The sequence below is a fragment of the Ranitomeya variabilis genome, chromosome 3 (genome assembly GCF_051348905.1).
Source record: "Ranitomeya variabilis isolate aRanVar5 chromosome 3, aRanVar5.hap1, whole genome shotgun sequence".
Taxonomy (NCBI): domain Eukaryota; kingdom Metazoa; phylum Chordata; class Amphibia; order Anura; family Dendrobatidae; genus Ranitomeya; species Ranitomeya variabilis.
The window spans coordinates 158,936,762-158,951,715 of NC_135234.1; the positions used below are offsets into that span (position 1 = coordinate 158,936,762).

Sequence of the window (14,954 nt, forward strand, 5' to 3'; positions counted from 1 at the left end):
CAGAGACCTTGAGAGGCAAGTGCTTCTGTAGATTGGCCAGGGATCACGTCACATGCGTTATCTTTGAAGGTTGTCTGTCAGCAGATTTGACCCCTTATACTGTTAATATCCCAAAATAGGTGTTGGGGAAAGTAATTCCAACAACTTCATGTTTGCAACCATGAATCAGCCACACCAGGGAACATGGTATTTTATTCAGTCAGTGAGCTCTGGGCGTTCTTTCATCTCTGAACAGTCCTTTATTAGGACAACCCCCTCAAAATCCCTCCACTCTTTATCACTATATAAAAAAAGGCGCTGAATGAAGAAGTCAATCAAGAGAGGAGGGGAGGATTTACCGGTGATCACACAGGACACTTCGGAGATAAAAGAATGCCCAGAGGACACTTACCGACTATTTAGCATATAGGAGGTAAATGAATAAAAGATCATTTTCTCCTCTCCGCTGGGTTTAGGAAGATCTGGCTACCTTTATTTTCTTTGTTCCTATTTAGGGGTGTAAAATGTTTACAAGGGTCAAATTTGACAAAATGAATTCTGATAACGAATGCAGAACACAATATTCTTATTATTTTATTTCATCAAAATATTTCTGGAAAAAAAAGTATATATTGAAAGTAGACAGAGAGCATACAGATGTAACTGGATCTAGAGTTAATATAACACAGGCATACCATTTGAGGCTGGGAGGGCATGCTTGGGGTTTTATAAAGGTTGCAGAAGCAAAGGACTGGAAGGTACTTACAGGGACTGTCAGCACTGAATGACTGCTCAAACCAAGTACAGGTGCTCGGTACATGATGGCGGGGTCAATCATTTATATACACCTTCCCACCTGCTTGCTTTCCATCTATCTCAACCCTTATCTGGCAGTCATTGTGTGCTGGCAGAGCAGCTTTAAAGGGAACCTGTCACATGTATGCAGTCTGATCTGTGCACTTCATGGTATAGATGAGGAGAAGCTGAGCAGAATCACATATAGGTTTGTTGGAAAAGGTTCAGTATGACTTGTATTTGATTAATTTAAATCCTTGGTGTTTATAAGCATTAGAGTCCAAGAGTCCAGTGGGCGGTCCTACTCAGTGATTGCCAGCTATCTTTGCATGCATAATCTTAAAGGAAAGACAGTCAATTACTGAATAGAAACACCCACTGCATTCATATGCATATAAACACCAGGGATTTCAATGAATAAAAAGCAAGTTTTAATGATACTTTTCCCATAAAAATCAGATCAGCTCCTCCTGCTCTGCAACATTCCGCCTGCAGATCAGATCACATTTTCAACATGACAGGTTCCCGTTAACAACGGTTGCTAGAAACATTGGACTTCTCATGAATCAAGAAAAGGTGGACTTGAGGAATACTTGGAGTTCATCATCATTGTGGTGTAGTCATACATGGCAGGAGTGTGCCAGGGTAAATCAAAATACGTGACAAAGCCACATATTTTCCACCACTTTTTGTGGCTTTAATAAGTGAAATAAGAATGAACACATTTTACACTTTTAAACCATGCAGCCAGAATGCAGTGGAACACGGCTGATGGCACGGCGCACTATTGCCACATGTGAATGCCCCAGAAATAAATCCAGGACACATGAACCCGCTCTTCACTGTGAGAAACAATGAGCATCAATATAGGATTATAGTGAATGGTGGCTTACGAAAGGTAATTATTGCAATAACAATTAAATTCCTACCGAGCATCTCGCATGCCTTATCTAAAGTATATGTTATTATAGACTCATATAAGGGGCCTGCCCACTTCTAATGAAAAAATGTATGTAAAACAGTGACAAGTTAAATACTGAAATATTAAAGTCACTGCATGACACAAGGCGTAACGCTGCCAGATCCCCTGGCTTTGTCATCTTAATTTGGATACAGACATATGCCTGCACTGGGCACGTCTCTGCATTATCAGGCGGCACTTGTAAAACCTCTATATTTCCTGTCTTGAGATTTGCAGTTGGTATGACCCCGCATGTCTGGTGGCTGTGCTGCAGTCAGGAGCTCCGATTCTACAGCATTAAATATTAACTATGTACTATTAATAATGAAGGATGACAGCTCCTTAATCAGGCAGCCCAAGGTTGTCTTTTTCCTCCAGACAGCGCAGTCATTGCAGATTGGTGCAGTCTTCTAGCTTCCTATGTGGCGCAATACAACAAATCTTCAGGGTCCTTTAGCCCTTAACGTCATAGATGGCATCGAGAATAATACTGTGGTATCATCGCCGGAATCTGAATCCTCTTCATCTATCTGAGTCATGTATCTCACACTGGTCGGATGATACTCTGTGATCTTTGTGCGGTCACTGAGTCTAGATTGGAAAGCCACCTGGAAAAATAAAACATGTTATAAATCAGAGTTGTATATTCGCATATGTGAGCGTTACTGCAGTGCACATAATGCAGCTGGAAACACGACATTATAAACAGTATGATAACACATTCATACAAAGGATATTACATTATTTTGCTGCTGATTATTGCTAGAGAAAATAATCCCTACACATCTATTTTCTGCATTAACACTTCAGCTTCACTGTAAACTCTTATATACAGTACATAGCACTTGCCTGATTTTATTTGCAGGTAAGTGTGAAACCTTTCCACATTGCATCATTTCTACAATATCAGTAACCTACATGTCATCTTCACGGTCCCATCTTCTTAAATGAGTAAAATTGAGAAGTCCTTATAAAATTGCAACCTTGTCATTTACCTTTTATTAACCCCTTCACCCCGAAGCCTGTTTTCACCTAAGTGACAGGGCCAATTTTTACAATTCTGACCACTGTCACTTTATGAGCTCATAACTCTGAAACGCTTCAACGGATCCTGGTGATTCTGAGATTGTTTTCTCGTGACATATTGTACTTTATGATAGTGGTAAAACTTCTTCGATATGACTTGCATTTATTTGTGAAAAAAACGGAAATTTGTTGAAAATTGTGAAAATTTAGCAATTTTTCAAATTTTTAGTTTTTATGCCCTTAAATTAGAGAGTTATATCACATAATATAGTTAATAAACAACATTTCCCACATGTCTGCTTTACATTAGCACAATTTTGGAAACATAATTTTTTTTGGTTAGGGAGTTATAAGGGTTAAAAGTTGACCAGCGATTTCTCATTTTGCAACAAAATTTGCAAAACCATTTATTTTAGGGACCACCTCACACTTGAAGTGACTTTGAGGGGTCTATATGACAGAAAATGCCCAAAAGTGACACCATTCTAAAAAGTGCACCCCTGAAGGTACTCAAAACCACATTCAAAAAGTTTATTAACCCTTCAGGTGCTTCACAGTAATTTTTGGAATGTTTAAAAAAAATTGAACATTTAACTTTTTTTCACAAAATTTTTACTTCAGATTCGATTTGTGTTATTTTACCAAGGGTAACAGGAGAAATTGGACCACAAAAGTTGTTGTACAATTTGTCCTGAGTACGCCGATACCCCATATATTGGGGTAAACCATTGTTTGGGCACATGGCAGAGCTCGGAAGGGAAGGAGCGCCATTTGACTTTTCAATGCAAAATTTGCTGGAATTGAGATCGGACACCATGTCACGTTTGGAGAGCCCCTGATGTGCCTAAACAGTGGAAACCCCCACAAGTGACACCATTTTGGAAAGTAGACCCTCTAAGGCTACTTTCACACTAGCGTCGGGAACAACCCGTCGCTGCGCGTCGGGCCGACGTTCCCGACGCTAGTGTGTTCTCCGCCGCACAACGGGGGCAGCGGATGCATATTTCCCACGCATCCGCTGCCCCATTGTGATGTGCGGGGAAGTGCGGGGAGGTGGGGGCGGAGTTCCGACTGCGCATGCGCGGTCGGAAAAAGCGGACCGTCGGGAGCAAAAAACGTTACATGTAGCGTTTTTTTTTCCCGACGGACCGCTACCATACGCCCAAACGCCGCCAAACGCATTCACCGTTTGGAAATGCGTCGCAAATGCGTCGCAAATGCGTCGCTAATGTTACTCTATGACGAAACAACGTATCCAGCAAAAACTTTTGCTGGATGCGGCGTTTCGCAAAAACGACGCATTTGCGACGTATTGCAGTTAACGCTAGTGTGAAAGTAGCCTAATGAACTAATCTAGATGTGTGGTGAGCACTTTGACCCTCCAAGTGCTTCACAGAAGTTTATAATGTAGAGCCGTAAAAAAAAAAAAAATCATTTTTTTTTACCAAAAAATGATCTTTTCGCCCCAAATTTTTTATTTTCCCAAGGGTAACAGTATAAATTGGACCCCAAAAGTTGTTGTACAATTTATCCTGAGTACAATGATACTTCATATATGGGGATAAACCACTGTTTGAGCGCATGGCAGAGCTCGGAAGGGAAGGAGCGCCGTTTCACTTTTCAATGCAAAATTGGCTGGAATTGAGATCGGAACCCATGTCGCGTTTAGAGAGCCCCTGACGTGCCTAAACAGTTGAAACCCCCCACAAGTGACCCTATTTTGGAAAGTAGACCCCCTAAGGAACTTATCTAAATGTGTGTTGAGCACTTTTAACCCCCAATTCTTTCACTAGAAGTTTAGAATGTAGCGCCGTGAAAATTAAAAAATCATTTTTTCTTTCCACAAAATTATGTTTTAGCCCACAATTTTTTTTCCCAAGGGTAACAGGAGAAATTGGACCACAAAAGTTGTTGTCCAATTTGTCCTGAGTACGCTGATACCCCATATGTGGGGGAGGATCACTGTTTGGGCGCACGGGAGAGCTCGGAAGTGAAGGAGCGCCATTTGGAATGCAGACTTTAATGGATTGGTCTGCAGGCGTCATGTTGCATTTGCAGAGCCCCTGATGTACCTAAACAGTAGAAGTCCCCCACAAGTGACCCCATATTGGAAAATAGACCCCCCAAGGAACTTATCTAGATGTGTTGTGAGAACTTTGAACCAACAAGTGTTTCACTACAGTTTATAACGCAGAGCCGTGAAAATAAAAAATATTTTTTTTTCCACAAAAATGATATTTTAGCCCCCAAATTTTTATTTCCCCAAGGGTAACAGGACAAATTGGACCCCAAAAGTTGTTGTCCAATTTGTCCTGAGAACGCCGACACCCCATATGTGGGGGGGAACCACTGTTTGGGCGCACGGGAGAACTCGGAAGGGAAGGAGAACTGTTTTAGTTTTTCAATGTAGAATTGGCTGGAATTGAGATCGGACGCCATGTCGCGTTTGGAGAGCCCCTGATGTGCCTAAACAGTGGAAACACCCCAATTCTAACTGAAACCCTAACCCCAACCCTAACCCCAGCCCTAACCCTAGCCCTAACCCCAACCCTAACCCTAATGGGAAAATGGAAATAAATACATTTTTTTTAGTTTTATTATTTTTCCCTAACTAAGGGGGTGATGAAGGGGGTTTGAATTTTATAGCGTTTTTTTGGCGGATTTTTATGATTGGCAGCCGTCACACACTAAAAGATGCTTTTTATTGCAATAGTTTTTGCATCACCACATTTTGAGAGCTATAATTTATCCATATTTTGGCCCACAGAGTCATGTGAGATCTTGTTTTTTGCGCGACGAGTTGACTTTTTTATTGGTACCATTTTCGGGCATATGACATTTTTTGATCGCTTTTTATTCCGATTTTTGAGAGGCGGAATGAACAAAAACCAGCAATTCCTGAAATTCTTTTAGGGGGGGGCGTTTATACCTTTCCATGTGTGGTAAAATTGATAAAGCAGCTTTATTCTTCAGGTCAGTATGATTACAGCAATACCTCATTTATATAATTTTTTTATGTTTTGGCACTTTTACACAATAAAAACTATTTTATATAAAAAAATAATTGTTTTTGCATCGCTTTATTCTGAGAGCTATAACTTTTTTATTTTTCTGCTCATGACGCTGTATGGCGGCTATTTTTTTTGCGGGACAAGATGACGTTTTCAGCGGTACCATGTTTATTTATATCCGTCTTTTTGATCGCGTGTTATTCCACTTTTTGTTTGCCTGTATGATAATTAAGCGTTTTTTTTCCTTGTTTTTTTTTTTTTTTTTTGCGGTGTTCACTGAAGGGGTTAACTAGTGGGATAGTTTTATAGAGCGGGTCGTTACAGACGTAATAAATGGATTTATTAGGATTTTTTTTTCCTTTATTTGGGGATTTTTTAGTTTTTTTTTTACTTTCTATCATTGTCCCAGGGTGGGACATCACTATATTAGATCAGATCGCTGATCTGACACTGTGCATAGCACTGTGTCAGATCAGTGAGCTGACAGGCAGTGCAGGAGGTTTTTTTCACTTCATGACCCGGAAGGAGTCACGCGGCCATCTTGGATCCGGGGACTCCTTCTGGATCACCAGAGCAACGCGATCGCATCGCATTGTTCCGGTGGGAGAGTGCAGGGAGCCCCGTCCCTGCGCGATCCCCCTCTATGCCGCTGTCACTACTGACAGCGGCATCAGAGGGGTTAAATGCCCGCGATCGGCACTAGCGCCGATCGTGGGCATTGCTGCGGGGTGTCAGCTGTCATATACAGCTGACACCCACACCCGTTCACCGCGGCGCTCAGCGCGAGACCGCGGTGATCGGTGCGCCGTACTAGTACTGCGGCTGGCACAAATGCAGTGCCCGCAGCGCAGTACTAGTACGGCGCATGGAGCTAAGGGGTTAAAGGGAATTTGTCAGCAGGTTTTTGCTATCCAAGAGCAGTATGATGTAGGGGCAGAGAGTCTGATTCCAGGGACGTGTCACTTACTGGTCTGTGCTTTGCTGTTTCAATAAAATTAGTGTTTTATCAGCAGGAGATTATCACTAGAGGACTAGCTATGTCATGCCATGCAGTCCTCCTGCTCCGTATATCCCACCCCCACCACTGATTGAAAGCTTTCTACCAACGTATAGTGTAAATAACAAGATCTCAAATATAGATACCATCATAGAAATTCGGGATTAAAGCAACCTGTATGCATGTGGGTACTACCCTGCGGAGCTCCCAAACAACAGTAAACCACCAGAATATGGAGCATATACACCACTACAAAATAAGAAAGAAAAGTATTTTTTAGAATAAAATTGTATTCTTTAATTAAACAAATAAGTAAAAACAACAGTCATTAGATTATTCATATACAAACAGAGCTATTCAAATAAGGCCACAGATGCCAAGATGTAAGATTGCTACAGATAAGACAAAAACTATGGGTATAAGTAATACATAATCATCAGTAATATCCCCAATCAAGGTATCAGATCCTACTAAAATGCCTAGTGCATAGAAGATATAGGAATGACCGAATCCTAAGTGTCATGGAGGGAGGTAATATTATAATATCCTGGAGATTTCTCCCTGTTCTTCGGTCAGTGACCTTTCATAGGAGACTCCCTACCTACAGCACTCAGGGGCAATATGTATTGTAAATATTCTTACCCATGTTAGTGTCCATCCTCAGCCACGCTGCATGTATGATGCCGATAACTTGAATGCGGGGGAGGGGGTGGTGCCGGGCCCCTCTTACTCACAGGTCCCATAGCGGCCACTGGCTGGGGGCCCCTGGAGAAGCTGGGGTCCTAAGCAGCTGCCTGGTCTGCCTGCCCTAATGCTGACCCGGCATGCTGTAGACCGCAGGTAGCCTGTGGTCTACAGAAAAGTAGGTACAAGCACAGATGGGGCTCTGTGAACCGTGGCGCAGTGACATCACCATGTTGGTCCACCCACGTCTTGGTCATGTCTGCATGCAGACTCCTCAGGATCCATTGATAGGTGAGTATAAGATTTTTTAAATTTTATTTTAATAGTGCTCATTGGGTGATTACTGGGGGCCATCCATATAGTGTGGGGTGCTGTTGGGGCCATTTATTCAGTGTGGGGGCTACTGGACTAATGGGAGCAATCCATACAGTGTGGGGGGACTTCCGGGGGGCCATCCATACAGTTTGGGTGGACTGCTGGAGGTCATACACACAGTGTGGGTGGCTAATAGACTACTGGTGGACATCCACACAGGGTTGGTGGCTACTGGACTACTGGTGGCTATCCATACATTGTAGGGGACTACTGGACTTCTGGGGGCCATCCATACTGTGTGAGGAGAATACTGAGGGCAATCCATACAGTGTGGGAGATACTTGGGCCATCATACAGTGTGTGGGGATATTGAGAGACAACATACAGTGTGGGGGGATAGTGGACTATTGTGGGTCATGTCTACAGTGTGCGGGCACTAAGGGGGACCATCTATACAGTGTGGGGGCACTACTGGAGGCCATCCATACAGTCTGGGGGGGACTGCTAGTGGCCATCCAAACAGTGTGAGTGGATTACTGGATTTCTGGTGGCTATCCATACAGTGTGGGATAAATACTGGGGGCCATCATACAGTGTGGTGAGAATACTGTAGGCCATCCATATAGTGTGGGGGATAATGGGGGCCATAATACAGTGTGAGGGGAATACTGAGTGCCATAATACTGTGGGGGAGAAACTGGAGGCCATTATACAGTGTGCAGCAACTACTTGGGGCCATCCATACAGTATGAGAATACTGGGGGCCATCCATACAGTGTTTGGGGACTACTGGTGGCCATAGTACAATGTGAGGGGAATACTAGGGGCTATCCATGCAGAGTGGGGGACTATTGGACAACTGGGGGCCATCCATAAAGTGTGGGGGACTACTGGGGGCTAGCCATACTGACGAAGCCAAGGCAGTGAAAAGCGGATCGAGACTCCTGCATGTTCCACCGGCACTCCTGCACATTAGTCACGACATGTCTCAAGGTAATGTTATCTTATACTGCTTAACATCTGTCTAAACAAATTTCTTTGCCCCAAGACAGTCATGCTGGGATTCTGCCATTTAACCCTTAGCAGTCGCATTGTAATGCAGCATCTATTTCAAATGCTTTGCCCAAAAGGAGTCTTTTTCCAGGCAGTCATACTTCCAGTTTGCTGCCCATACTGCTATTCAACTTAACTGACCCTACTGATTGACATCTGCTTCTCACACCAGCATTTATTATTTCTACATGTATGTGCAGATACTTGCTAGGAAATACTTGTGTCTTCTTCATGAAGTGATACAGTTTTTAAAACTCCCTTCACATCCTTTTTTTTAGCTGCTGTCTTGTCCTCACTGTATTACCTGTTAATGTCTGTCACTTATGCCTAATAAAAGTTTATATTATTTTTGCTAAACCTTTCATGTTGAATGCTGCTGACTGGAATTATCAATTCCTTGGATATCTTTTTGCATCACTTTCCTGTTTTATACAGTTTAACTACTTTTTCCCATAGATCTGTTGACAATTTGTTTGTTTTCCCCATGACTCACAATCCAGAAACATCAGTGGCTGGATGAAAGATGCAAGAGTCTGTCTGGATCCCAGAAACTCACTCAGCTTTTATGCACACACACTGATTACAAGCAAACAGGTCACAGGTGAGGATGTTACCTATAGTAGCCATTCAAACCCATTTGTGTCAACTTCTGTGCACGTTATCAGGTCAAAATTACCAGTGCATGTGAATGTTTGATCAGGGTCATTTGGATGTTTTGCGTTGTGATTATGATTTAAAAAGAGAAAACTCAGTAGTTTAACAATAAATGGCCTCACCCAACCACTAACCATGACTGGAGAAAAAGTTTTGGTGTTATCATTCATATTCTCTGAAAAATGGCCAAGAAAGCAAAAATTCTGCAGGGGTATGTAAACTTTTGAGCACAACCGTATATATATATATATATATATATATATATATATATATATATATATATATATATATATATATATATCTTTCATAACAGAATCTTCAGTTTTGCTCAAATTAGTTTATGCAAAAATGAATACATCGCACATCAAAAACTACTAAATCTAGTATTTTGTATATTTTCGATTCATTTTTAAATCAGCATCAAGTCTTGTAGGCATGGAATGAACAAGTTGGTTACATATTGCTACATATATCTTTTCCAATTCTTCAAGAACGACCTCTTTTAGAGCATGGAAGCTGGATGGAGAGTGATGCTCAACTTCTCTCTTCAGATTTTCCTGTGGGAGTTTAATTAGATTCAGATCTGGAGCACACTTAGCCACTGAATCACTTTCACCCTGCTGTTCTTCAAAATTGGAACATTGGCCTTAGATGTGTTTTTGGATCATTGTCATGTTGGAAAACTGCATGTCTACCAAGGTGATGATGGCATCTTCTATTTCAATTTAGAGCAGAAAATCTGTGAATTCATGATACCAATAATGAAACGTATTTCCATGACTCCAGGAGCACTCATGCGGCCCCACATAAGGACAATGCCACCAACATGTTTTGCTGTAGGCACCATGCATTTTTCTTTGTACCCCTCTTCTTTGCAAAGCCATGCAGTTTTGAATCCATCAGTTTCGAAAATATATATATTGGCTTCATTACTCCAAAGTATAGAGTTACAGTATTCTTAAGATTTTTCAGCATGGTCCCTGGTGAATTGAAATTGGGTTTTTTGCGCATGGGCTTTAGTAGAGGCTTCTTTCCGGACAAACACCCATTCATTCCTTTGCAGTGCACGCCATATTATGTCACTGAAAACACTCACTACAGTTTGGCTTTCTACTTCTTTAGATAGCTGCAGTGAATTTGCATATCGATTTTCTTCAACCCTTCTCTCCAGAAGATGCTCCTGTTTAAGGTGTTAACTTCCATGGTAGGCTTGAGCTCTCTATGAGATGGCTGCAGTTCCATCTTTGTTAAATTTTTGTATCACTTTTTTTGTGTAAAAAATACATTTTCTTTCTCATGTCTTATTACATTTCTCTTCCATGTCGTGCCATTGCTGACAGCATAAAATGAGAAGGGGTTTTCTTTGTTAAGTAACGTCCTTTTTTATAATCAACGGTCTGCTGTACACCTGTGTAATGAATAATTAGACTTACCTGTGGTTGAATTCTAGTCAATTAGAATTTTGTAGTCTAAACTTTAGCTTTGCTACTAAGACTTTACTTCGGGTGTACTACTTTTTGCAACATGGTCTTAAATAAATTTGTTAAGAAAATTACTTTTTTGGGTGTGCAAAATAACAAATCTTGTCTGCAATCAATAGCCCTAACTTGTAAGATTATTTTGTAGAATAGTGTACAATAGAAAATGTTGATTCTGAAATTAAACTGAATGTTTCCGAATAAATCTGCTGGGGTGTACTCATTTAGGTTTATGCATAATTGTAAAAAAAAACTATTACCACCTCTATTTTTCTTTAAGCATTCTTACTTTGCAGCATTTTTCCACACCTGTCTCAAACTTTTGCACAGTATTGTGTATGTGTATATATATATATATATATATATATATATATATATATATATATATATATACATTATAGACCAAAAGTTTGGACACACCTACCCATTTAAAGATTTTTCTGTATTTTCATGACTATGAAAATTGTACATTCACACTGAAGGCATCAAAACTATGAATTAACACATGTGGAATTACCGTATATACTCGAGTATAAGCCGAGATTTTCAGCCCAAATTTTTGGGCTGAAAGTGCCCCTCTCGGCTTATACTCGAGTCACGGTCGGCGGGTGAGGGGGAGAGAGCGTGTCGCATACTCACCTAGTCCCGGCGCTCCTGACGCTCCCCCTGCCTGTCACACTGTCTTCGGGTGCCGCAGCTCTTCCCCTGTTCAGCGGTCACGTGGGACCGCTCATTAGAGAAATGATTATGGACTCCACTCCCATAGGGGCGGAGCCGCATAATTAATTTCTCTAATCAGCGGTGCCGGTGACCGCTGAACAGGGGAAGAGCTGCGGCACCCGAAGACAGTGTGACAGGCAGGGGGAGCGCCAGGAGCGCCGGGACTAGGTGAGTATTTTATATTCACCTGTCCACGATCCACCCGCTGGGCGCCGCTCTGTCTTCGCGTCCTCTTGTTCTGACTGTGCAGGTCAGAGGGCGCGATGACGCATATAGTGTGCGCACTGCCCTCTGCCTGATCAGTCAGTGCAGAGAGACGCCGGGACGGGACGCTGGGGAGCTGCAAGCAAGAGAGGTGAGTATGTGTTTTTTTTTTTTTTATTGCAGCAGCAGAGTTATATATGGCACAGATTTATGTGGAGCATCTACTGTATGGGGCAACGGTGCAGAGCACTATATATAAGGCACAGCTTTATGTGGAGCATCTATGGGGCAAAGGTGCAGAGCATTATATATGGCACAGATTTATATGGCACATCTATGGGGCAACGGTGCAGAGCACTATATATGGCACAGATTTATATGGCACATCTATGGGGCAACGGTGCAGAGCATTATATATGGCACATATTTATATGGCACATCTATGGGGCAACGGTGCAGAGCATTATATATGGCACAGATTTATATGGCACATCTATGGGGCAACGGTGCAGAGCATTATATATGGCACAGATTTATATGGCACATCTATGGGGCAACGGTGCAGAGCATTATATATGGCACATATTTATATGGCACATCTATGGGGCAACGGTGCAGAGCATTATATATGGCACAGATTTATATGGCACATCTATGGGGCAACGGTGCAGAGCACTATATATGGCACAGATTTATATGTCACCTCTATGGGGCAGCGGTGCAGAGCATTATATATGGCACAGATTTATATGGCACATCTATGGGGCAACGGTGCAAAGCATTATATATGGCACAGATTTATATGGCACATCTATGGGGCAACGGTGCAGAGCATTCTATATGGCACAGATTTATATGGCACATCTATGGGGCAACGATGCAGAGCATTCTATATGGCACAGATTTATATGGCACATCTATGGGGCAACGGTGCAGAGCATTATATATATGGCACAGATTTATATGGCACATCTATGGGGCAACGGTGCAGAGCACTATATATGGCACAGATTTATATGGCACATCTATGGGGCAACGGTGCAGAGCACTATATATGGCACAGATTTATATGGCACATCTATGGGGCAACGGTGCAGAGCATTATATATATGGCACAGATTTATATGGCACATCTATGGGGCAACGGTGCAGAGCACTATATATGGCACAGATTTATATGGCACATCTATGAGGCAACGGTGCAGAGCATTATATACATGGCACAGATTTATATGGCACATCTATGGGGCAACGGTGCAGAGCACTATATATGGCACAAATTTATATGGCACATCTATGGGGCAACGATGCAGAGCATTATATATGGCACAGATATACCGTATATGGCACATCTATGGGGCAACGGTGCAGAGCATTATAGATGGCACAGATTTATATGGCACATCTATGGGGCAACAATGAACAGTGCAGAGCATATATGGCACTGCTTTATAAGGAGTATCTATGGGGCCATAATGAACAGTGCAGAGCATATAAGGCACTGCTTTATAAGGAGCATCTATGGGGCCATACCGAACAGTGCAGAGCATGGCACTGCTTTATAAGGAGCATCTATGGGGCCATAATGAACAGTGCAGAGCATTGTATATGGGGCATCTATGGGGCCATAATGAACGGTGCAGAGCATTATATATGGCACAGCTTTATAAGGAGCATCTATGGGGCCATAATGAACGGTGCAGAGCATTCTATATGGAGCATCTATGGGGCCATAATGAATGGTGCAGAGCATTATATATGGCACAGCTTTATATGGAGCATCTATGGGGCAATAATCAACGGTATGGAGCATTATATATGGCACAGCTTTATATGGAACCTCCTTTGGGGCAATAATGAACGGTATGGAGCATCTATTTTTATTTTTGAAATTCACCGGTAGCTGCTGTATTTTCCACCCTAGGCTTATACTCGAGTCAATAAGTTTTCCCAGTTTTTTGTGGCAAAATTAGGGGGGTCGGCTTATACTCGGGTCGGCTTATACTTGAGTATATACGGTATATACTTAACAAAAAAGTGTAAAACAACTGAAATTATGTCTTATATTCTAGGTTCTTCAAAGTAGCCACCTTTTGCTTTGATGACTGCTTTGCACACTCTTGGCATTCTCTTGATGAGCTTCAAGAGGTAGTCACCAGGAATGGTCTTCCAACAATCTTGAAGGAGTTCCCAGAGATGCTTAGCACTTGTTGGCCCTTTTGCCTTCACTCTGCTGTCCAGCTCACCCCAAACCATCTCGATTGGGTTCAGGTCTGGTGACTGTGGAGGCCAGGTCATCTGGCGCAGCACCCCATTACTCTCTTTCTTGGTCCAATAGCCCTTACACAGCCTGGAGGTGTTTTTGAGGTAATTGTCCTGTTGAAAAATAAATGATGGTCCAACTAAACGCAAACCGGATAGAATAGCATGCTGCTGCAAGATGCTGTGGTAGCCATACTAGTTCAGTATGCCTTCAATTTTGAATAAATCCCCAACAGTGTCACCAGCAAAGCACCCCCACACCCTCACACCTCCTCCTCCATGCTTCATGGTGGGAACCAGGCATGTAGAGTCCATCCGTTCACCTTTTCTGCATCGCACAAAGACACGGTGGTTGGAAACAAAGATCTCAAATTTGGACTTATCAGACCAAAGCACAGATTTCCACTGGTCTAATGTCCATTCCTTGTGTTCTTTAGCCCAAACAAGTCTCTTCTGCTTGTTGCTTGTCCTTAGCAGTGGTTTCCTAGCAGCTATTTTACTATGAAGGCCTGCTGCACAAAGTCTCCTCTTAACAGTTGTTGTAGAGATGTGTCTGCTGCTAGATCTCTGTATAGCATTGACCTGGTCTCTAATCTGAGCTGCTGTTAACCTGCGATTTCTGAGGCTGGTGACTCGGATAAACTTATCCTCAGAAGCAGAGGTGACTCTTGGTCTTCCTTTCCTGGGACGGTCCTCATGTGAGCCAGTTTCTTTGTAGTGCTTGATTGTTTTTGCCACTGCACTTGGGGACACTTTCAAAGTTTTCCCAATTTTTCGGACTGACTGACGTTCATTTCTTAAAGTAATGATGGCCA

General features: G+C 42.3%; 1 protein-coding gene across 4 annotated transcripts in view; it reads right to left on the reverse strand.

Annotated features, from left to right (window-relative positions):
* Nucleotides 1–557: 557 nt before the first annotated feature.
* The window catches only part of LOC143815513 (uncharacterized), a 781,879-nt gene continuing 767,482 nt past the window's right edge, over nucleotides 558–14,954 (reverse strand). For all 4 annotated transcript variants that reach the window (XM_077294772.1, XM_077294774.1, XM_077294771.1 and 1 more), the window contains one exon: nucleotides 558–2,343. In XM_077294772.1, the coding sequence (XP_077150887.1) occupies nucleotides 2,179–2,343 (165 nt within the window). In that variant the 3' untranslated portion in view covers nucleotides 558–2,178. The remainder of the gene's footprint in view (nucleotides 2,344–14,954) is intronic.